Source organism: Cygnus atratus, chromosome 1 (genome assembly GCF_013377495.2).
Source record: "Cygnus atratus isolate AKBS03 ecotype Queensland, Australia chromosome 1, CAtr_DNAZoo_HiC_assembly, whole genome shotgun sequence".
Taxonomy (NCBI): Eukaryota; Metazoa; Chordata; class Aves; order Anseriformes; family Anatidae; genus Cygnus; species Cygnus atratus.
Genome location: NC_066362.1, coordinates 45,638,733 through 45,660,608, shown reverse-complemented (window position 1 = coordinate 45,660,608; position 21,876 = coordinate 45,638,733). Strand labels below are relative to the sequence as shown.

The following is a 21,876-nucleotide window of genomic DNA, read 5'->3' as shown; positions in this document are numbered from 1 at the left end:
CAAAGTGCTGCATTACCTATTTTATTGAATGACAGCAGGCACTGTGATGGTATGTAACAGATAAAGCAAAATCATGGAATCATTAAGGTTGGAAAAGACCTCCAAGATCATCTGGTCCAGCCGTCCCCCTCCCACCAATGTCACCCACTAAACCATGTCCCTAAGCACCAGGCCCAACCTTTCCTTGAACACCCCCAGGGACGGTGACCCCACCACCTCCCTGGGCAACCCGTCCCAACGCCTGACCGCTCTTTCTGAGAAGGAATGTCTCCTCGTTTCCAACCGGACCCTCCCCTAGGGCAACTTGAGGCCGTTCCCTCCAGCCCTATCACTGGCTATCCGCGAGAAGAGGCCGCCCCCAGCTCCCCACGCCCTCCTGTCCTCCCCGCTAGGGGGCGGTGCCGTGACGCAGCCGCACCGGGCCCTACACTCGTCACTTCCCCCGGCGACAGCTTCCGGCGCCGGAGGCGGGCTCTCGGCGTGGGGCGGTCCCGGCGGCACGGCTGCGTCCCGACAGGCAACGCGCGCGCGCTGCTCCTCCGCTCTATGGTAACCACAGAGACCCACGGCGGTGGCGGATCAATACTGGGACGGCGGCGGCCGTGGCGCCGTGGGGAGCATGGCCACGCTGGTGCTGGATAACGGCGCCTACACCGCCAAGATCGGCTACAGCCACGCGCACGTCAGGTGAGGGGCGGGGCGGGGCGAGACGCGCGCGCCCGGGCCCCTCCCCTCCCCGGCCCACCGCCGGTACTGCGCCTGCGCACTCGCCACCGCGAGGCCCCGCCCCCGCGGGCGGTGGGGGGAGGCCCCGCCCCTCTCCTTCAGCACCGGGATGGGGGAGGGGGGGATGGGGGATGGAGGATGGGGTGGGCGAGGGCCGAGCTCGCCCCCCGGTAGCCCCCGGCCCCGAATGGGCTCCAGGCGACCCGCAGCTCGGGGACGTGACGGGACGAGGCCGGTTGCGACGTGTGTCATGGAGCTGTGCTCCTCTCTCGCAGCGTTATCCCCAACTGCCAGTTCAGGTCGAAGACGGCGCGCTTGAAAACCTTCACGGCGAATCAGCTGGATGAGATCAAGGACCCCTCGGGCCTCTTCTACATCCTCCCCTTTCAGAAGGTAACGGGGCAGAGCCTGAGCCGAGCGGCGCTGCCAGGCAGCAGCAGGTGCTTCCTGGCATACTTCTTGTGCCATGCGCCCCCACGGCAGGTTTTGATGTCGTGGCGTACAAGAGGCACGCTGGGCAGCGGGCAGTGTCACAGCGCTGCTGCCAAGCACAGTAAGTGCGTGCAGGAAGCGAGTTACCTTGCTCTTCTATGTGCACAGCTCCTGGCAGCCTTATCTGTGTGTCACACCTCAAGTTCCCTAGCTGGAATTCAAAATCTTCATGTAATCTTGTTTCCACCTGGTGCTGCCCCCATATGCTGCATCTGTCAAGTATATAACGTAGATGTATAATATATATAACTATTTGGAACCTGTACGTATGTGATTTAAATTTATATGCTAGTTGGACAGTTGTTATTATGGAGAATCTCTTTGTCAAATGTTAGACTGCCTTTTTTATCTGTCTGCATACTGTTAAAAACTGATAAACACGTGAATATGGTTTTTATATAAGAGTACGCTGTATATATCAATATATAGAGTATGTAGTGGTATGAATGAAATAGGATGATTTAATGATTGCTCAATGTCAAATCATGTATGTCTTCCTCTGTAAAGATAGTCCCTGTCGACACAGCTCCCCCATCCCTGGAGGTCTTCAAGGTCAGGCTGGATGGGGCTTTGGGCAATGTGGTTTGGTGGGAGGTGTCCCTGACCGTAGTAGGAGTTTGGATTAGATGGGCTTTAAGGTCCCTTCCAGCCCAAACCATTCTGTGATTCTTTGATTTAGGTGGAGGATATTTGTAACATTGTTTATTTCATGTTACCTTAACTCTTGGCATAGAATTGTGAGAATTTAGACACTTTCACTCTCAGATTTCTTTATACTGTCAGATCATCAATTGTTTGACATTTTTCGATCTCTAGTAATTGTTTAAAAAGTGAAGTATATTTTTATTTTCTAAATAATGGTGTTTTGTTTTTTTTTCAAAATTCCTACAGGGTTACCTGGTTAATTGGGATGTCCAGAGACAAGTTTGGGATTATCTTTTTGGAAAAGAAATGTATCAAGTAAGAGCCTCTTTCCTTCTTTCTCTTTTTTTTTTTTTAATAATCAATTTGTGTAGGTTAAGCCTTGACTATTGGATTTAACATAAGTACATCAAATATTAAATAAAACTGCTGAGCTTACTATTCTCTTTGTAAGTGACTTCCATTAGAAATCACAAGGATTTATTGTAAACTGACGAAAATTATGACTTTGAGCTCTGGTATAGGAATTTCTAAAGTATTTAACTTTCCAGTTTTGTGTGTATCCATACTGAGGTCAATTTACATATGTCGATCTTAAATTCACATCAATATAATTAAGAGTTCAAGTTTGTAAAATAAAAAAACAAAAACATCATTATAGACAGATACAATGTGGTTTAGAGATTAAGAAACTGTTCATTTAAGATAGGGATGAACTAGGTCAGTAGGCCAAAACACAGGCATTAAGTAGCTGTATCTTTGGCTAACCATTTATTGCCAATGAATTAACTGAATTTATAAAATATAAATATATGAAATGCAATTTTCTTGTTTGTCACACCAACTGGATGTAGCCCAAGATGTGTAATAAGGCTTCTCTTGTACTTTTTTTTTTAATATGGTGTATTGTTACTTACTCTGAAAGTTTTTGGTTTGTTTTGTTAACATGTAGGATACAGAATGAAAGAGTACCTTAAATGTCTTAATCTTCATACTTAAAAATATACAGTTCTGGCTTTTGGTATTTAGCTTTCATTTACATTTTGGAACTAGATTCCATTCGTTGACAGTTTTTGTTTGTTTGTTTGTTTGTTCATGAGTAAAACCTACAGAGGGAGATACAGCTGGTAATATGTTTGGGGCCGTATCTAGTTATGGTGAAAATAACTATGTGAAGTTTTCTCTAATGGAATTCGAGGCATTAGCAAACGCAGAAAGTCCAGGATCTTTCGCAGGCCTTGTAAGAGGTCACTGGGAGTTTTGTTGTTTCTGCTTTGTGCTGGTTTTTGGTTAATAGATACATGATTTCTTGATGCAAATGCTGAGCTGTTGAAAAGAAATCTTGCTGTAGTTGATAGAATTGGTGTAAAGTATCTTTTATGAGTATTGTAGTGTTTTTCATGGGTATCTCATTACAATATCTAAGGATGGTAACAGGAGCAGAGTATATAAGGAGGTGCTCCCTTTTATTATGTTTTAAACCATGAATACATTAAATTGTATCACTGCTCATAAAGTCTTCACAAAGGGAAAAAAAAAAGTAAAACTTTATAAGCCCAGCTTCTGCTAACAGATATGGCAAGTGATAATCATGTCTTCAAATTTACACAGTCTTCAATTGCTGCAAAATGTCATAGTGGATTATTTTTAAATTTTTGTTTAAGGACAATCTTTGTGTATTTTTCATAGGTGGATTTTGTAGATACCAACATTATTATCACTGAACCTTATTTTAACTTCAGTTCAATACAAGAATCCATGAATGAAATCCTATTTGAAGAATATCAGTTTCAAGCAGTTCTTAGAGTAAATGGTGAGTATATCCCCTTCTATTTCACTTATTATTTTCAAGGTTAAAATTCCAATTATGTTTAAATGCATACACATACAAATCACTTAATTTCTTTCCTGGTTCTTGAATAATACGCTAATATGTGTACTCAGACTCGATTAAAAATTTTTATGGAAATTGAACCTTTACTTTTATACTACTTTTTAAGGAGTGTCTTGCATATAATTAAAGCAAATCTGGGAGGAGAAAAAGATGGCAGAGATAATGAATATATTTTGAAATAAGATATCATTTGAGGAAGTCTACCAAAGATTTGTGTGGAGACTTTGACAGCGTTCCTCTTTTGGGGGTGGTGGTGATTTTTAATTTTGCTTTGTATTTCAAATAAAATGCAGCATTGTGGTCGAGAAATGCATTACCTTGCAGGGATCACAGGGAATGGTAAAATAACATCTCAACCCTTTTGAAAAATAGATATCCCTTTAGATTGTTTTGATAAATTGTGGTGTGATCAATCTGTTTAGGCCACAGAAGAGGGAACAGAACATGCACTGGAATCCATGAAAAAGAATAAAGGGGGAGAGGATATACAATACTTAATTTTATCCACTGTCAAAATTAGTTCACTTGTTGGCTATAGTGTTTTGTATTGAGTTCTTACAAGTCTGAAAAAAGCATTTAAAATTTGAAGCACTTCCATATCAATGTGAATTCTGAAAGTGTATATTCGTGTAAAGTTTGAATGAAATTTTCTGTTTTTCAGCTGGAGCTCTTAGTGCGCACAGGTATTTCCGGGATAATCCATCTGAGCTATGTTGTATCATTGTGGATAGTGGATACTCTTTTACACATATTGTACCATATTGCAGAAGTAAAAAGAAGAAAGAGGCAATTATCAGGTAAGCACTATTATTGATTTTTTAGGAGAATTGTTTGTTATGCCTGAAGTTAGTAACTACAGAATTCCTTGTGTTACTTTTTTTTATGTAGGATTAATGTTGGGGGAAAACTCTTAACCAATCATCTGAAGGAGATAATATCTTACAGGTAAAGTAAGAGATTAATTACTGACCATCATCTTGAGACTTGATATAAAATGTGTGGGAAGTTTGTGGGGATATTCTTTCTGGTTATGTGAATTTTTGATTAAATGCTGTTTAAAGGGGATTTTTGTCTATTATAATCTGCTAATTGCCATCTTGAGCTTAGGCCACCAAAAAAATAATTAAAAAACAACAGCCTAATTCATCACAGTGCCAGCGCTTTTGAAGTTGCCAAGGGTGTGTGCATGTTCACAATTATACAGGTTCTTATGTTTTCTCAGATGTTTCAGTAGTTCATAAGTCAGCTGTCAAATAAGTGCTACATTTTGATTCTATCTACACCACAAATAAAATTCAATAGAGTTGACATTTTATTAAGTTCTTTTAGCTTGAGACTTTACCTAGGTAAAGAGAGAGCAAAGGGGTAATACCTTTGCTATTAAAACTAATTGCAGAGTTACGGCTATTCTTCTTAAGACAGGGCAAACGCAGGTAGATATTTGTGTTTATTAAGTTGCAATATAATAAAATACTAAGTTCTGGTATGTCAGGTATGCTTTTGTAAATTGAATGCAAGCTTTAGATACTAGTACATCTCTGTGATTTGAAATTATGGTAACCTATCTCCAATGCAAAACTTGAACAGGTAATACTAAGAATTATAATTATTCTCAAACTTCTTTGTTTTGTTTTTTTTTTTGTTTGTTCGTTTGTTTGTTTTGCACAGGCAACTGCATGTTATGGATGAAACGCATGTAATTAACCAAGTAAAAGAAGATGTGTGTTATGTGTCTCAAGACTTTTACAAGGACATGGAGATTGCCAAGTATGGATACAATGCTATTAAATGTAAAAGTTGGTACTTCTGAATAATCTATTTGTACAGAAAAAAATATATCCTGTAAATTAGAAATTTTTCCAGTTAAGTCAAGAGAAATCCAGTCAGTAAAAAATCGTTGGGTTGTAGAACTTGTTCTTTATTCTGTTGTGTTTTACATTCTTCTCTTTTAGATTGAAAGGAGAGGAAAATACTGTAATGGTAGATTATGTTTTGCCAGACTTCAGCACAATCAAAAAAGGATTTTGTAAGGTAATATTTTAAGTATTTTTTGGACTGTTTTCCGCTGCACAAATACACTCCTGATGGTCAAAAAGACTTTTTTCTAGTGCTGCATTGTAACTTCTTTCTGTGCTATGCATTAACTGGCTAAATTTTCAAAATGCCCAAGTATCACAAGTTGTATAAATTTTCAGTGGCAAATCCGTGAAGTAGCTCAGATGCTTTTAAAAATATTGTGTATTGTTTGAATAATGAATGATGGCATAGGCTCCATCTCTTCCTTCCATATTCTGGTAGAAAAATGACAAAATCCGTCATCTATTTTTGTTGACTTTGTCAAACGGTATATTGTTGTTTTGTAGGATGATTCCACACACTCTGTAACTGCTCAAAATGAAGAATTTATTTAGCTTGCATTCTTCCTGAAGCTTGTTTGTATATAGCAATTCACACATACAGTGATACTAACTTGTAGTATACATCTAAATGTAATCACAAAGCCAAATGCACTTGACTATCCTCAGATTTCAGATTGCTGTCAGTGCAAACCTAATAACACGTGTATTTAGTCGCTGCATTTGTATTAATTTGGTTGCAACCACTGTAGCTAAGAAGTAATTCCACGTGCTGACTTGTTTTTTTGCTACCTCCTTCTTCTGGAGGTAGGTTTTACCTTCCTTCTGAGAATCCTGTGAGCTTTGTGGAAAAAACGGATTCTGAGCAGTTACCTAAAGTTTTCCTCTAATTTGCATCTCAGATGAGAGGGAAAGTAGACAGCGGGTCACTTCCTTAGGAAGTTGGCATGAAAATGAAATGCTACATCTCTGGCATAGGACTTTATGTTCTATTATTTAAAACTTGCAGTTTTCTATAGTTGTGCTGTCACGCACCCTACTCTCAATTATCATGTAACGTTATTGTATTGTGCCTTTTTTTTATTATTTGTTGAAGGAAGTTTGCTTTGCTTTGTTTTAGTAAGTCTCTGAATTTCATCTAAATGCTCTAGTATGTAGAAAGTTCAGAGCTGTTTAGTAGAACAGCCTGGAAAATCTTCATAGGAGTGAAAATTTAACAGTGTTACCTTATTTACTGAGTTGGCCAGAGTTTCAAAAGCAGTCCCTATATCTTAAGTGTCACTCCTGCGTATATTCACTGTATTTTGCATTGGCAAACCTGCAGCTGATAAGTTGATAGACTCAAATTTAATACCACAGTTTGTATTATTCTTAAAAGACTTCGTAGGTAGTATAACTTAATGTAGAATATTTGGCCTTCCACTGCAGTATATGAAAAAGATTAGCTAAACACTCCAGGATATAATTTCTTTTCCTAAACTGTGGTTACTATCCTTATCTTTAATTTAGCCAAGGGAGGAGATGGTGTTAAGTGGAAAATACAAGACTGGTGAACAAATACTTCGTCTAACAAATGAAAGATTTGCAGTTCCAGAAATACTCTTCCATCCTTCAGATATTGGTATTCAAGAGATGGGAATTCCTGAAGCTATTGTTGATTCTATTCAGAATTTACCTGAAGGTATAACTTCAAGTGTTTTGAAATTTGTTGTCGTTGTTTTTTTGTTTGTTTGTTTGTTTTTTGTTTGTTCTAGCTTCTTAAGACTCTTTGGATGCTAATACTCTCAATATGCCAATTATTAAGATGTGAACTGTTCTGTCTTCTGGTATGTGTCACATGCCCTAGGACTGATTATTGTCTACAAGATGCCGTGTTATGCAAACAGAGCTTTGTGGCGGTACATAGGTTGGCTTCTATTTCTGTTTCAGTTAATCACTGTATACTGAACTCTTCCCAACATCATCTACTAATGTGACTTACATGTCTTCAATGATAGAATATACCCGAAATTAGTTTTGTGTTTTAGAATATTTCTTCACTGAAAGAAAACTCAAACTGGCCAAAGCCAGTCCAGTCATTCAAGCATCAAAGTCTAAAACCTTTCTGCCTACTGTGTTTGTCAGGAGTAGTATTAATGCTTTCATGTTACAGATTATGTACACTAATGTAGTAGTAACATTAATGTTACTACAAAGAAGACTTCCATAGGTTTTGTGTTAACACATAAGTACGGAGGTGTTGAGCCTATGAAATGATATATGTATATATTTTTTTTAAGTACAAAATAAAATCCCTTTTGAAAGGGAAATGTGTTGGTAGGCATGCAATGTAACAGAAAATTAAAACGTGATTTTTTAGACTTTGGCTTTGATAATTAATGAACAGACTGTGATCACTTTCCTGTTTTGCATTAACACTATTTAACTGATGTGATCACTATATAATCACTACTTTATTTCTTACTCCATTTTGAATTCATAACAAATTTGGGAATAAACTTCAATTTCTAAATAAATCTTTAGTCTCTAATTACAGATATTATTATTTCTTTTTAATTTTAAAGAAATGCAACCTCATTTCTTCAAGAATATAGTTCTGACTGGAGGAAACACCCTTTTTCCGGGCTTCAGAGATCGGGTCTATTCTGAAGTTCGATGCCTCACTCCAACTGACTATGATGTTTCTGTTGTTCTTCCTGAAAAGTAAGCCCTAAACTGTACAGAATAAGCATTTTCTTCTAGCAGAAAAAAATATAAAGTAGGATTTCTTTTGCTGATAAAAGGATAATTAATATTTAAATTCATCCCCTTAATTTAAGTGAACCAACATTGTACAAGAAGGATGTTTTAATCTGGTGTGTTTTCTGACAAACAATGTATTAGAGACCACCTGCTTGCCTGTTACTTTGCCTAATAAAGTTAAGCACACAAGTAGGTGTTTCCAGGAACAGTCCTATTACAAATAGATCAGTAAGACTATAGTTTCATCAAGAGAATTGGATACATAAGTATGCACAATTAGAGTTTAGTCCTTTACTTGAAAGAATTTTCAGCACAGGAATGCTGGCATGTCATTAGTATTGTAGCCACTTCATGGATTTGGAAGGGATAACATCTTTGCACCAAGTGAATTTACATTTGAGCCAAAACAAGTAGTCTTTGATAGTACAAAAAAATTTTACCTTTTAAAGTATTATTAAAGAGTATTTTTAAATATTAAGGAATTGTTACCTGTGCAAAGTAAATACAAAGACATCTCTACTTCCTTCCTCACAAAAGGTACTTAATATTTTATAAAAAGGGAAGCCACTTAGCACTGGTAAAATTTGAAACTGTCTCAAAATTTGTCTGGTGCTGGATGGTTTCATTTAGCAATCAAAAAATTATCTTGAAACAGTCTCTTCTGATTTTAGATATTTTTTGTTAGGTATAGCTAAATAATTACTGGAAATCATCACTGCATACTTATATTTTAAATGAACTTGGATAAAATTAACAATAGTTTTATTCATTTTTCAGCCCTATTACTTATTCTTGGGAAGGTGGGAAGCTCATTTCTGAAAACGATGACTTCGAAGACATGGTAGTAACTAGAGAAGATTATGAAGAGCATGGGCACAATATCTGTGAAGAGAAATTTGATATATAAGTAGTATAGTTGCTTATATTGTTATACCAGTGTTTTACTCAGAACTGTGAACTGTGGCTTGTTCTCTGTCAGTTAGGATTGTGTTTTAGCTTTCCTGTACTTAACTGGATTGGGGAAAATTCATTTTCAGAGTTTAAAAATAAAGTTTTACAAACCTGATACTATGAAATGTGTGTGTTGCATTTCATTACGTTCTCATCTTTTACTGATAGCTTCATTATTATTCTTACTGCAAAAAACTGATAGCATGAGGCGATAAAAATAGTGAATGCTCTTACTGGTGTAACACACGTTAAGAAGAAATTAAGATACCTTAATTGGGGGGGGGGGAATTTTTATGAAACTGACTGGACATTAAACACTTCTTAAAAGGTCACTCAAAATTGCCCAAGAGTAATCTGAACACTTCCTTCTTAAAAAGGGGTTTTGGTGTTTTGGGTTAGTGGGTTCTTGTTTTGGAGAGCAAACAAACCTCTTCCCCTTCCTCTCACCTTTTGGAATTTCTACCAGGCTTATATAGTCTGAGGTGAACCAAGTTTGCAGCTGTGGCTTGGTTAATCCTATCTGTGTCCTAGACCTGCATTCCACACAAACAGAAATGACCCAGCCTGTAGTTACTAGTTCTATTTACAATGCAACTGTGGCATCAGAAGAAGCTCCTTTACTCTGCCAGCAGTGCACGTGGGGCAGGAAAGAGCAACGTTGACAAGCAACAGCCAGATGGGAGAGCTGTGCTGGTGTGTGTTGCTACACCTGGCTGCCTTGGGTGTCAGGACAGTTAGGCACTCACTCAGGGTGGCAGGTGCTGACACTGATCTTGACTCATGACTGTAGGTGAATTCTTCTCTAGTTGGGCTGGTGATACTCAATGGGCTCAGGAATGGCCTATTCCCAGCTGCAGGGCCATATTCCCTCTCTCGTCTGCCCTATGTTAAAGCACTATTTACCTAGCCTGGAATGAAGGTGGCTGGCTTAGACAGTTGATGACATGAGTTAAGCAGAAGCTTCACCAGATTTCATGCCCTTCAGAGGACTTTAACAAGTCTCCTTCCAGTGAGGGGGACTGAAGCAAAACTAGATGCTATTATTTTCTGAAAATTGTTTTTCATATCTATACGATCCAAGGGTAATCGATCTAGTTGAACAGTCAGAGTTGACCAAATGAACAGGGGAAACAAAGGTGCATACTGACAGCCCCCAGGATTACTCAGAGCATTAAGATACATACATATCCTCATTGCTGGCTTGTGCTTCTTTTCTTCTTCAGACGAGCATGTGCTGTTACAGCCATCTCGTTCTGATCGCCATCCCAATTTGGTAAGCTCCTGTTACTACCCAGAGGTCTCGGAATAAGAGCAATACAGATGGGAACTAAACCCAGCACTCCAGGGAATGAGAAATCTGGATAACGAGCTGTCCCAATTAAACAGTTTGCTGAGATGATCCTTCTTCACAAATACAGTTTCTTATACTTTGGACTTGCAACTCCTGGTGGCTTTCCTCTAGTCTAAGTGGAAGAGGTATCCTCCTGCTTCTGTGTATTAGCTGTAGAGGGGACAACTAAGATATTCATGCAGAGCAGTAACTTCTACAAATTCTTGAATATAACTTGTATTATTCTGTGTAAGAAAATATGGGACACCACTCCAAGGAGTGTAGTATGCTGTTACTTTGAAATCTTCATATAGAGGTTGTTCATATACGGATTCATGCTGGGAACGGATTTGATGACACAGAACCTACAAACAGAGGTGGGGGTGCGGCCAGAATCCCCACCCCCCAGGTGATTTTGGGTGGAACCGTCAGAAACGAGGGGCGGGAGGGGAGCCCCGCGCCCTGCCCCGTCCTTAGCGGCGAGGCCGGGGGGCGGGCGGACGAGCGGGTAGGGGCCGTCGACTGCCGCCCTCCGGTGCAGGCAGAGCCGCCCGGCGGCCCGGCGGAAGCCGGCAGCGCCTCACTTCCCGCCGTCCCCCTCGGCCGCCGCCCCGCCGGGGCGGAAGTGAGGAGCTGCCGCCGTCGCTATGGAGTAACCGGAGCGGGACGGGGCCGAGGCGGAGGCAGCGGGACGGGCGGCCCGCCGGGCCCGGCAGTAGGGCCCCGTGCCAACGGCTTCCCCCGCGCTGAGGTGGGTGAGGGGCCCGCCCGGCCCCGCGGCACGGCGGCTGCCCGCGGCCTAGCGCCGCTGGCTCCGCCGGGGCTGCGGAGCGGAGGGGAAGGGGCCCGGCCTGGAGCCGCGGTCGCTGCCGGCCGGGAGCGGCCCTGGGGCGGCTGGGGGCGGGCGGGGACCCGCCGCGCACCGCTGGCGGCTCCGGGCTCGCAGTGGGTAAGGAGCGGGGCGCGCTGCGTGCGGGGGGCCGGCCGCGGGAAGCAGCCCCGCGGGTTGCGCAGCGCAGGGATCGCCCCCTGGCAGCGGGTGACGGGCGGGGAGAGCCCCGCTCAGAGCCCTGTGGGGCCCGCTCGGCGAATCTTCAAGGTTTCGGTCGCGGCTCAGTCCCCAAATGCTGGAGAAAAAAGTCATGAAGGTGACTTGCTCGGAGGCAGCGGCACCGTGCGCATTACGTCATCGTGTTGGATCCTCACGTCATTGTTAAAACAAGTGCCAGAACTCGGTTAAGCCCGATTTTCCTTTTCCTTTTTCCTTTTCCTTTATTTTCCTTTTTCTTTTCCTTTTTTTTTTTCTGAGAGTCAGTTGTTCAAGCACCTGTTTGTTTTTTTTTTTTTTTTTTTTTCTTCTGTGAATACATCATTGCACAAGTCCAGCTGGCGGGCTGGTAGTTTGGCTTGTGTGGCCTGAAGTAGCCGTGCACCTGCCTTGTTTCGCAATGGGGAATCCTGGCTTCTTATGGGGTCAGAGGTCTGGCACTGTGTATGTGTGCTGCTGGGGGCTGTGCGGGGTGCACCCCTGTAGTATAGCAGGTGAAGCTATGAATTACTTCAGGGATAAATTAATAGCTTTAAGTCATGCAGTTAGTTTAAATGAGAATTAAAGTGGTGGGGAACATTTATGTAGGATTCACTCTTACTTAAACATTTTGAGTGTTTTGTCTCAGTTCTTACTTTTGGGCGGTTGTTGCTGATTACCCTTGCCAAGTGGTTAGATTGTTGCTGTGCTGATGTATTCTTGCTGATGTATACTAGCAGAGACACCACTCAGTTGTGAGGGGACTTCATACTGTATACCAGATGTCTTCTTAGGGTTGTTTCTAGATTTCATACACTTTGTATTGGGATCAGGTTCTTGCTTTCACAGACTTGATATCAGTAATGTTAAGAATACCCTTCAAATTGAAACAGGAGGAAGGCAAAGTTCTTAAATGTTATTGCCTGTCCTGGGTTGCTTGTCTGGACACGAATACTCATAAGATCTTGTATTTTTATCATTTATTACCTTTTAACTTTAATTTCAAGTTCCATTCTGGGTAACTGACTTGCTTTATTGTCCTGTGGTTGTTAATTTTTCTATAAATAGTAGTTAAGTCTTAAAAGAACTGAACAATCAAACAGCTTCCTACAATTGAGATCTAAAATGGCATATTTCAGATATAGTTAGGATCATGATGTTTTCTGGTATTTTAGTTATTACCCCAAATAGTTTAGTTTTTAAACTGTTTTTGTATGGATTTTCTAGGTACGCTGTTCCTGTTGATGTACGTTTGAGTTTTTACTGAAACTGGTAACAACAATCATTTTTTATAGAGCCAAAGAAAAACGCTTTTGTAGAACACAGTCCAAATGTTGACATGAGGATTTCTACAAATGTATAGATGGTGTTAGATGGACATAAACTTAAAACTCAGACTGCTTATCAAGAAGTAAGTTTCTCAGTACGAGTTTTCTCTTAGCTGAATTAATCAGTAGTTTGCATACTGTCAAGCCTGTTGGACAGGGCCTGCCAGGATTGCTTTTTAAACCCTAACCCTTCAGACACTGGAATGCTGTTAGCATTCTCACCTTGCGGCTTTTCCGGGCTTCTCACTGCAGTTAGTCTGTCACCCGCAGCACAAGGCGGTTCTCATACGATTAGTACTACATTTTTCCACTGTCTGTATATATAGAGAAGTTGTTGTTTGAGTTTATGCAACTAATTTGAGCATGCACGCGCATACATTTTCTTCATCCCATCACTGCAACTATTTTTGTGAAGTCTTTCTCTGGATTTGAGAATTCCAACATAAGATTATGTTGTGTTGATGCTACAGATTTGTTGGCTGGGAGTGAACAAAACTGAACACAAATAGCACAAAATTTAAAAACAAATTAGATTAGTGGTAATCTTAAACTCATTAGGATTGTTTTTATAGTCCTTTAGTATATAGAGTTTTTTCCTACAGAATAAAACCTAGAGATACCTATTGCTCCTAATTAGAATACTCCATGATCCTTGTTTCTAACAACTTAGCAGGTTAAGGAGAAGTTCCTTTATAGAGGGATCTTGGACGGTGTCCAAAGCTGTTTGGTCTTGGGCTGCACGCTTAAGAATTGCACGTGTTTTTCCATAGCAGAATTGATAGGTAAAATTGATATATTGTAATAAAGTATCGCAAATAATACAATTATTTACTAAAGGAATTCTGTGATTCCATAGTTTATTTCCAGCAGTGTTCTCAACAAAGGAGTTAGTAAATACCAAGCAAGCACATAATTACTCTTAAGATTATCTCACTGTATTCAGGCTCAGCTCCTCATATCAAAAGCTCCTCATCCCCATATTAAGACCTACGTCATCCCAAATGTGCTTCATAATCTGGTTCTGCTCCTGAGTGGTCCTGATGAAGTCATAACTTTTTCCGATTTTAAAGCTGATACTTTTATTTTTTATAATATGTTTTCTTAAGTCTCCTAGTCTGGCTCTCCCTTTAGAGGCACAAAGTTGTGTTACTCAGCTGAAGTGGACATTGGAGAAGTGTCTCTGGACTCACAACGGTAGTGTAATTGCATGTTTCGCTGTGGAAGATTACTGAGGGTGGGATATAACTGCTGTGGTAGTCGGGACACAGCAACATCCTGCGTTGCTTCCAGCACAGGGCTAGCATTTGCGTAGAACTAGGTTAGCACCGTGCCATACATCCTACGCTGGAGTGAATTCTTCAGTTACTCAGAAAATTCTTTTAAGAAAAATTGCTTAGTGTTTTTGTTACCTCTTTTAGGAAACAAGTCTGTCTGTCCAGTTTAATACTAACCAGATTATTTGCCTTGTGTTTGTATGGAATCAGCCCTGTAGTACCAGGGGGAGAAGGTGTGTATGTCTGAATAACTTTAGTGCAGTCATTTCAGTCAAGTTTGACTGAGATACGCAGTTGCCAAAGATAAATAACTACGGGTTTTGTGAGAGTGAGGAACCGTGGAGAGGAAACAAACTCCTATCTGTGTCATGAATGTGAAAAACGCTGGCTGATCAGACACCAGATAATCTGTGTAGACCAGAACAATGCTTTATAACACCTGAGCGGTGGGTGAAGGTTTAATTCACTGCAGATAGGCACTTCACATCAGATCTGATGGGCATTGGGGCTGATTAGTCTCACTGCTCCCTGGATTGCTTGTTAGTGCCTTCTGCTGCTTTTGTCCTCGTTAGTATGACTTGGAAAAATTCTTTATCGCAACTGAATCTAGTCTCTTCCATTTGAACAGTAGTGACATCTGCTATTTTTCAAGGTAGTTTTGCACAAATTATGTACCAATTGTACCAATTAATTGAGTAAATGAAAAATAAAGCTGTAAGTGAAAATAGCATTTCTACAGATCTCAACGTATTTGCTGATGTACTGTTTTAGGTTTATTCTCCTATAGGTTGAAGACATTAGTATTCTTATTTGAAAAGTCAGATGAAGAAATATCCTTAGATGTTGCATTTGAAAATACCACATAATACTGATTCCAGGAAATCATTTCTTTGCCTTCTCTATTCATCTTTGCACACACCGATAAAGAAGATGAATGTCTGTGTCTCTCTTTCACTATTTCTTTCATGTCTCCATTCTTTCTTGTGTATCTGCTATCAGAGAGACAGTTGTATAAATGGGATATATTCTTCAAACTTTTGTCTCATGGAATAGACAAATCAGATTTTTGAAACTAATTATGACAACTAAGGAAACCAGGAAAGTGCACAGTAGAGGGGAAGGTGAACTAAATGATAAGCAGCCACAGTTAGCTCTTAAATTTGCAAGGTGATATAAACAAACTTGCACATACAATTTTGCTGCATAAAAAGGCAGTTTGTTGTTCCCTACTCCATCAGGAGCTGATCAGCTCATGAATACTCAGGTCAGACAGGTAATGTCAGCAATTCTGATGGGTAAAATACTGAATTTTGAGCTTGCATTTTGGCAGGCACAATGTAGGAAAGAACATATTTTATAATTGTCTTCTGTATAATACCAATCTTTTCACTTGCTGATCTGGGATTTTAAGCAGTCTTTCCCTGCAGAAAATGTGTAGTTCCATAAGCGCTGGAATTAATGGAGCCTGGTTTCATTTGGACTTGGTTTTCCTGCTTGATTGATATTGATGCATAAGGTGTGAACCTTTCCTTTCATGGGAGCAGTTTGTAGGTTCTCTGCTTTATTCAGTCATTCGTTTTCAAGAAATGGTTGTGTGTTTCAGTCCTCAATTGCTTTGATAGATCTAACGAAGAATGATTAACAGATTCAAAAGTTTTTGAGGAGGGGGAACAAGGACGTACAGTCCCCACGTGTGTGCTCACAAATTTGCTTGTGCAGTATGAATATGTCCGACTGCAAAGTCCTGGAAATTCTATTTCAGTATTCTTTTTTGGGGGGTTTACTCCTATATCCTATTGGATCCTTGGTTAGATGTCCTTTAATATTATAATTTTCAACATTTCTTTTATATTAATAGAATTTCTGAGAGACTGTGATGCTTTTTTTTTTTTTTCCTGTCCTTTTAGGATACTACCTTGGTAGAGACCATGGAGTCCATGCTGAATAAGCTGAAGAGTACCGTTACGAAGGTAACGGCAGATGTCACCAGCGCGGTCATGGGAAATCCTGTGACCAGGGAGTTTGATGTTGGCCGACATATTGCCAGTGGTGGTAACGGTCTTGCCTGGAAGATATTTAATGGAACTAAAAAATCAACAAAACAGGTGGGTTGTCAAGTAAAGTCCTGTGTTTATAAGCATTAGATAACAGGCTGGTAGGTAGCAGCTCTTAAGTGGTATTTAAAACAAAACCCAACTGGGCAGACGAGTTCTAAGGGTGTAAAATGAATTGAAGACACCAAAACTATTTAAATATAATGTTCTCCTCTACATAAGTTATAGATACATTCAGCCTTCGCTGCCAGAGAAGGAAGTGGTTCTGTATTCATAGCGTAAAACTTGACACGAAGATCAAGAATTAACTTGAGTTAAAACTGATCTGACGAGAAGGAAGAAGCTTGTTTGTTTTAACATAGATCAGTTCTCCAGTTTAGTTTACCTTGCAGTTCTGGGGGGAATAATACTAACTCTTTACAATATTAAAAGATCGTGAACTGTGCCATTATTTGATCTCAGAAAAATAAGCTGTATTTTTTTGCTCAGCTGCCACACAGAAATTGAAAGGTTAGAGATATTATTAAGTCAGGAGATAGAGTGACAGAAGGGTGTGGGGCAGAGGAGGAGGGTGTGGTGGAAGTGAGGTTTGCCTTTCTTGTGCAACTTTCAGCCAGGTATATTTGCCTTCTAAAGTAACTCTGCTTAAAGTGTTAGTATGTAGAGCACTAGTATATAAACTTTTGCCTCGTGAAGCCACGTGTAGGTAAAAGTGGAATTGTGGCTATCCTGGTTTTGGCTGAGATAGTTAATTTTCTGCGTAGTAGCTGGTATGCTGCTGTGTTTTGGATTTAGGAGAGCAATAATGCTGATCACACACCAATGTTTTAGTGGTTGCAGAGCAGCTCTTATACTGAGTCAAGGACTTTTCAGCTTTTCATGCTGCTGTGCTACCGAGGAGGCTGGGGGTGCACTAGAAGCTGGGAGGGGACAGAGCCAGGACAGCTGGCCCAGACTGGCCAAAGGGATGTCCCATACCTGTGGTGTCATGCTGAACAGTAGAACAGGAGGGAGTTGGACAGGGCAGCAAACGGCTGCTGCTCAGGGACTGGCTGGGCATCAGTTGGCAGGTGGTGAGCAATTGCATTGTGTATCGCTTGTTTTATATATAGTATTATTTTTCCCTTCCTTTTCTGTCCTATTATGCTTTCTTGTCCCATGAGTTTTACCTTTTTCCGCAATTCTCTCCCCCATCCCAGATGGGGGAGTGAGCAAACAGCTATGTGGTGCTGAGCTGCCAGCTGGGTCGAACTACAACAGTGACTTTGGAAGAAGGTTTGTCAGAAACAGAGTTTAAGAGCTGTTATTATAGAGCGTGATTTTGTTGTATGGGAGAAATGTGAAATATCTCTTTCAAACTTGGGAGAGGAAATAGAATTTTCAGTGAGTAAATAGAAGAGTTAATAAGATACAGCCTTCCATTAAACTTGATGCTGAAGTGATATGAAGTCACTTAGAGAATGAATCAATGCTACAGATGTGCCAAAAGGAAAAGGATACAAGGGAATAACTTTGGAAAACATGGGTATAATCTGTTAGATGGTAGGAAAATAAACTGTAGCAAATGGAAAAGAAACATAACATGCAGAGTGAATAATATGTGGGGAATGTGTGATCTGATAGTGTCAGAATCTGCATAATGTTAAGCATATATTGTGCTTATATGATTCTCCTGCATCTGTCTAGTTGTTCCAGGACTCAATACATCCATTGTTTACTGAATTTACCAAATGTAATGATTTTTTTTTGTCTTATTCAAAGCAGTGATAACATTGAAAATATAGTTTTGATAGACTTGATACAATCTCAGTGTTCAGTGAGTAATTGACCTGTACCAGGCATAGCTTTGAGGGTAAAGAGAGTTACTGAAACTTCCTTTCAGTCTGCCCAGTTGACAGTATATGGAACTTGTTTCCAGTCAGTCATGTTTTTTCAGCTTTGGATGAGCATTCTGATGGCTGACTTTACAGAAGGTTAGTTCAAGTGTTACCGTATTTAAATCTGTATTGTCTCCATAAATTCTTACAAACACCTGTGCGTTTGTATGCCATCCTCGGTCATTAAAAATACAGAGGCAGTTGTATTGCAGAGAATTTTAGCTGGCTGGTGATTTGACATGTAATTACCATTCATTATTAATATTGCCAGTTAGGTAACATCATGTCAGCATAGTTTGATATTGCAGAACCAAGCTGCCCATCAAGACAAACACTGTGCTCAATTGCATTGCACTATATCTGTTGTTTAATGTTACCTTTTTTTTTTTCTTTTGCACGTACCTTTAGAGTGTTGCTTGGGCAATATGGAAGTGGCTGGCTGTCTTTTTTAAAAGTGGTAACAGTTATTGCTGTGAAGTCATGCATGGAGCTACAAGCCCTTACCTTTTATTTAATTACTTATTTATGTATCTTTACAGCAAATGTATATTGTGATCTGACAAGCTGGATGTAAGACTTAATCACCCTTCTTGTTACTTTGTAACAACAGAAGTAATAAGTCATTGTAGCCATATAAAAACAGCTATGTTTGGATCACTAGTTTTGCAACAGTAGCTTATCTGAAATGTTTGTTCTCAGAACAAGTGAAAGTCATCTGTCTTACAGAAGTTGGTCAGCTGAAGTTCAGATTTCAAATGTATATTAATTCGGTTTCTATTTTAAGTCTGTGACAGTTACAAAATTCCCTATCTTGTGACAGTAGATCTGTATGATACGACAGTAGATACATTCTTTTCAGACTTCTACCTGGTTCCTCCCTTGCTGTTTTTCCTGGTTTTCCGAATGCTTACTTTTTTTTAATACGTCATGCCTTTTCTTGCTTACTTTCTTGGTGACTGAATGGTAACCTAACAGAAAGTGAGGAAAATACTTACCTGTGTGCATGTATTTGTCTCGTGCTATTTGATAGCTGATTTACTGCTTGTTTAAAAGATTTTTTTAGTCTTTCTAGTTACACCCTTTCTAGTTACACAACATTACATCTTTATATGCTTAGGTTTTTCTGGCATAATGTGGTACTTGTCCTTTTTTCTGTGTAGAAAGAGCAATGAAAAAAAAGATAGGGTAAGATTGCTTCAGAATGTTCTTGCCAGTTTAATCATAAAAACTAGCAGAATTAAAGAGATAATGGTTTGTACTTCAGGGATCCTACAGTCATGTTTAACTTTTATTGTGATAGTACTAAATATATTAATGGTAGGTAAATCAGCTTTTTGGTTTTGGCTAATGTACATGCAGTATCTTTAAAATTAAAGCTTTCTGTTATTCAAACTATAAAGGTTAATTAATTTCAAAACTGAAATAGTTGTGTTGTATACCTTATGTCTGAAACAAATTGATGGGAAAGCAAGGTTAAAAAAGGCAAACTTTTTTTTAAACGTATGAGTGCATATAAGTAAAAAGGAGAACGTGTGAAAGGCAAAACGAAGTTCCTAAAATCAAGCACTCTACCTTAGAATTCCCTTTGTTTCTATGTTTAGAACTTAGTCTTTAACAACTTGATCACATTTATTTCCACAAGATCAATACATCATTCAGTTCACAGGATAGATGGTGAACTGCAGTTATTCAGTATTGTGGTTTTTTTCCTTTCCTTATTGTTTTGTGCTTAATCTCTGCCATTATTCCTGTACACTATTCTATATGTCCTTGAAAGTAGAGTGATGGAGTACTGTAGTACTTGCATGTGTTTTGTATCGTTAATGTCCTTTCTAAGATGCAATGAAATGGATAGGCAGAAGTGTTGCTATTGCATTATCATTGTATTTCCACAGCTTTTAGAGTCATTACGTAGAAATTCTTAGTAGTTGTGTTTGCTTCTTTATCGACACAGAAACCCGCTGTGTTTCTGCAGTCTTTGGGTAGCTTGCCTTTCTCCTGGGGGCAAAAGAGGAAAGTATGACATGGCTGCCTGGTTGCCTTTTTCTGGTTGGGGGTAGAGGACACCAAGAGCTAGAATTGAAGCGATGGGGCACAAGTTACTGAGAAGCACCAAAAGTGCTTAGTAGGTGCACTGTTTATATTTGTTTCCTTTGGTCATGGCATTTGTTGATGGACATCAGTAATACTTCTTTTTCTTTGCATGAGAACAGGGTAGGACTTGCTTTTAGTTTTGACTCTTCATTACCTGGTTTCTTAAGATTCAGGAATTACTTTTTTTCCTTTTTTTTTTTTATAGCAGTTGTATTGGCTGAGATGGGAGCTGGATTTTTGTTTTCTGTTTGGCTTATAAGGTGTTTAGTTGAGTAAATATGGATGCATATTTCAAACTGACAATGTTAGCAAGTCTCCAGAGCTGGTGTGCCTTTCATAAGGAATGCAGATCCCACATGAAGCAGGACTGGAAGTGGACTTTGAGGATGTGTTGGGAGACTTCAAACAGCACCCACACAGTTGCTCACTCAATGTCCTCAGCAGGACAGGGGAGAAAAATAGGAAGAACAAAAGTGAGAAGAGTTGCAGGTTTCATGGCTTAGTAAGTGTAGAAAAAGGGGAGGGAGCACAAACCAACAGGCAGAGCAAAAGCAATTGTTCACCACTTCCCACAGGCAGACTAATACTCAGCCAGTCCCTGAACAATGGCCACCTTGGAAGACAAACCTCCCCCTACCCCTTGTTCTTCCTCTACGTTGTTAATATTGCAGAATGTGACATTATATGGCATGGAATACCCCTTTTGTCAGTTTTGATCTGTTGTCCCAGCTGTGTCTCCTCCCAGTCTCTTGCCTACCCCCAGCCCACATGCTGACAGGGCAGAGTGGGAAAAAGAGGAAGCCTTGAACCCTGTACAAGCTCTGTTCAGCCACAGCCAAAAGGTAGATGTGCTATCAGCACCGTTTCAGCCACAAGTCTGAAACACAGCACCATATGGGCTGCTATATAGAGAAAGTGAACTCCATCTCATCCACACCCAGCACAAATAAAAACTGCCCAAAGAAGCCAGAAAAAAAAAAAAAAAAGGAAGTTGGAACATTTAGTGATTCGTACTACAAGGATACAAAACCTTTACAAATGCAAGTATTGGTGAAAAACAGGTCTTTGGGACAGTGGTCAACAGGATTCCCCTGAAATAGGTGAGCACAATCCAAGAACACTGATTTACCCTCTTCTGCTTAGGGTTTAAAAGTGTTACAGGTGAGCTAATATGATTATAGCCCAATTAAAATATGTCCTGTGTCTTTTATGTTGTGGGCAATGTTTACTCCTGTTTGCACAGTTAACAGCATTTTTACAAGTTGTATGCAAAATACTTAGTGATATTTAATTCCTTGGCAAAGGTATTGTAGAACTGTTTGTTTTTTTTCAGTGATTCATGATAAAAATTCTAACAACAGATGATTTCTTTAAGATCTTTATCTTGGCAAGTATTTGTATGGTGCATATCATAGCATACAACTGTGTTAACATCACTGAGCTTTACCTTTCTAATACTGCTTTGAAGTAAAGCACTTTAAGCATGTAGGAGGTGAGAAAGAAGGTGCGGACCGGCTCATGTTTGTGAACAGGATTGTGATCTAAACTGAGATCTCTTGAGTGGCTGTCTACAGCTCTATGTACTTGTC

The 21,876-nt window shown here is 39.9% G+C and overlaps 2 protein-coding genes across 3 annotated transcripts in view; both read left to right on the top strand.

Annotated features, from left to right (window-relative positions):
* Positions 1-440: 440 nt before the first annotated feature.
* ACTR6 (actin related protein 6) lies at positions 441-9,418 on the top strand. The gene is made up of 11 exons (XM_035551800.2): positions 441-687; positions 1,002-1,119; positions 2,110-2,178; positions 3,550-3,673; positions 4,416-4,551; positions 4,643-4,699; positions 5,423-5,521; positions 5,707-5,785; positions 7,120-7,291; positions 8,175-8,313; positions 9,130-9,418. Exons 1-11 carry the CDS (start codon positions 620-622, stop codon positions 9,257-9,259), a joined length of 1,191 nt encoding a protein of 396 aa, XP_035407693.1. The 5' UTR covers positions 441-619; the 3' UTR covers positions 9,260-9,418.
* Positions 9,419-11,149: 1,731 nt separating this feature from the next.
* SCYL2 (SCY1 like pseudokinase 2) overlaps positions 11,150-21,876 on the top strand; it is a 39,243-nt gene continuing 28,516 nt past the window's right edge. Inside the window, exons 1-2 of one of the 2 annotated variants that reach the window (XM_035551575.2) lie at positions 11,150-11,384; positions 16,170-16,367. In XM_035551575.2, the coding sequence (XP_035407468.1) occupies positions 16,191-16,367 (177 nt within the window). In that variant the 5' untranslated portion in view covers positions 11,150-11,384; positions 16,170-16,190. Of the gene's footprint in view, positions 11,385-14,104; positions 14,183-16,169; positions 16,368-21,876 lie in introns of those variants that run through there. The other variant, XM_035551576.2, reaches the window with a different exon arrangement.

Bases quoted from the DNA above. Each gene is read 5' to 3' on its own strand.
- ACTR6 (XM_035551800.2), top strand. From the start codon at position 620: ATGGCCACGCTGGTGCTGGATAACGGCGCCTACACCGCCAAGATCGGC. The intron at 2,179-3,549 runs GTAAGAGCCTCT...TATTTTTCATAG, and splicing joins TTGGAAAAGAAATGTATCAA to GTGGATTTTGTAGATACCAA. The intron at 8,314-9,129 runs GTAAGCCCTAAA...TTCATTTTTCAG, and splicing joins TCTGTTGTTCTTCCTGAAAA to CCCTATTACTTATTCTTGGG.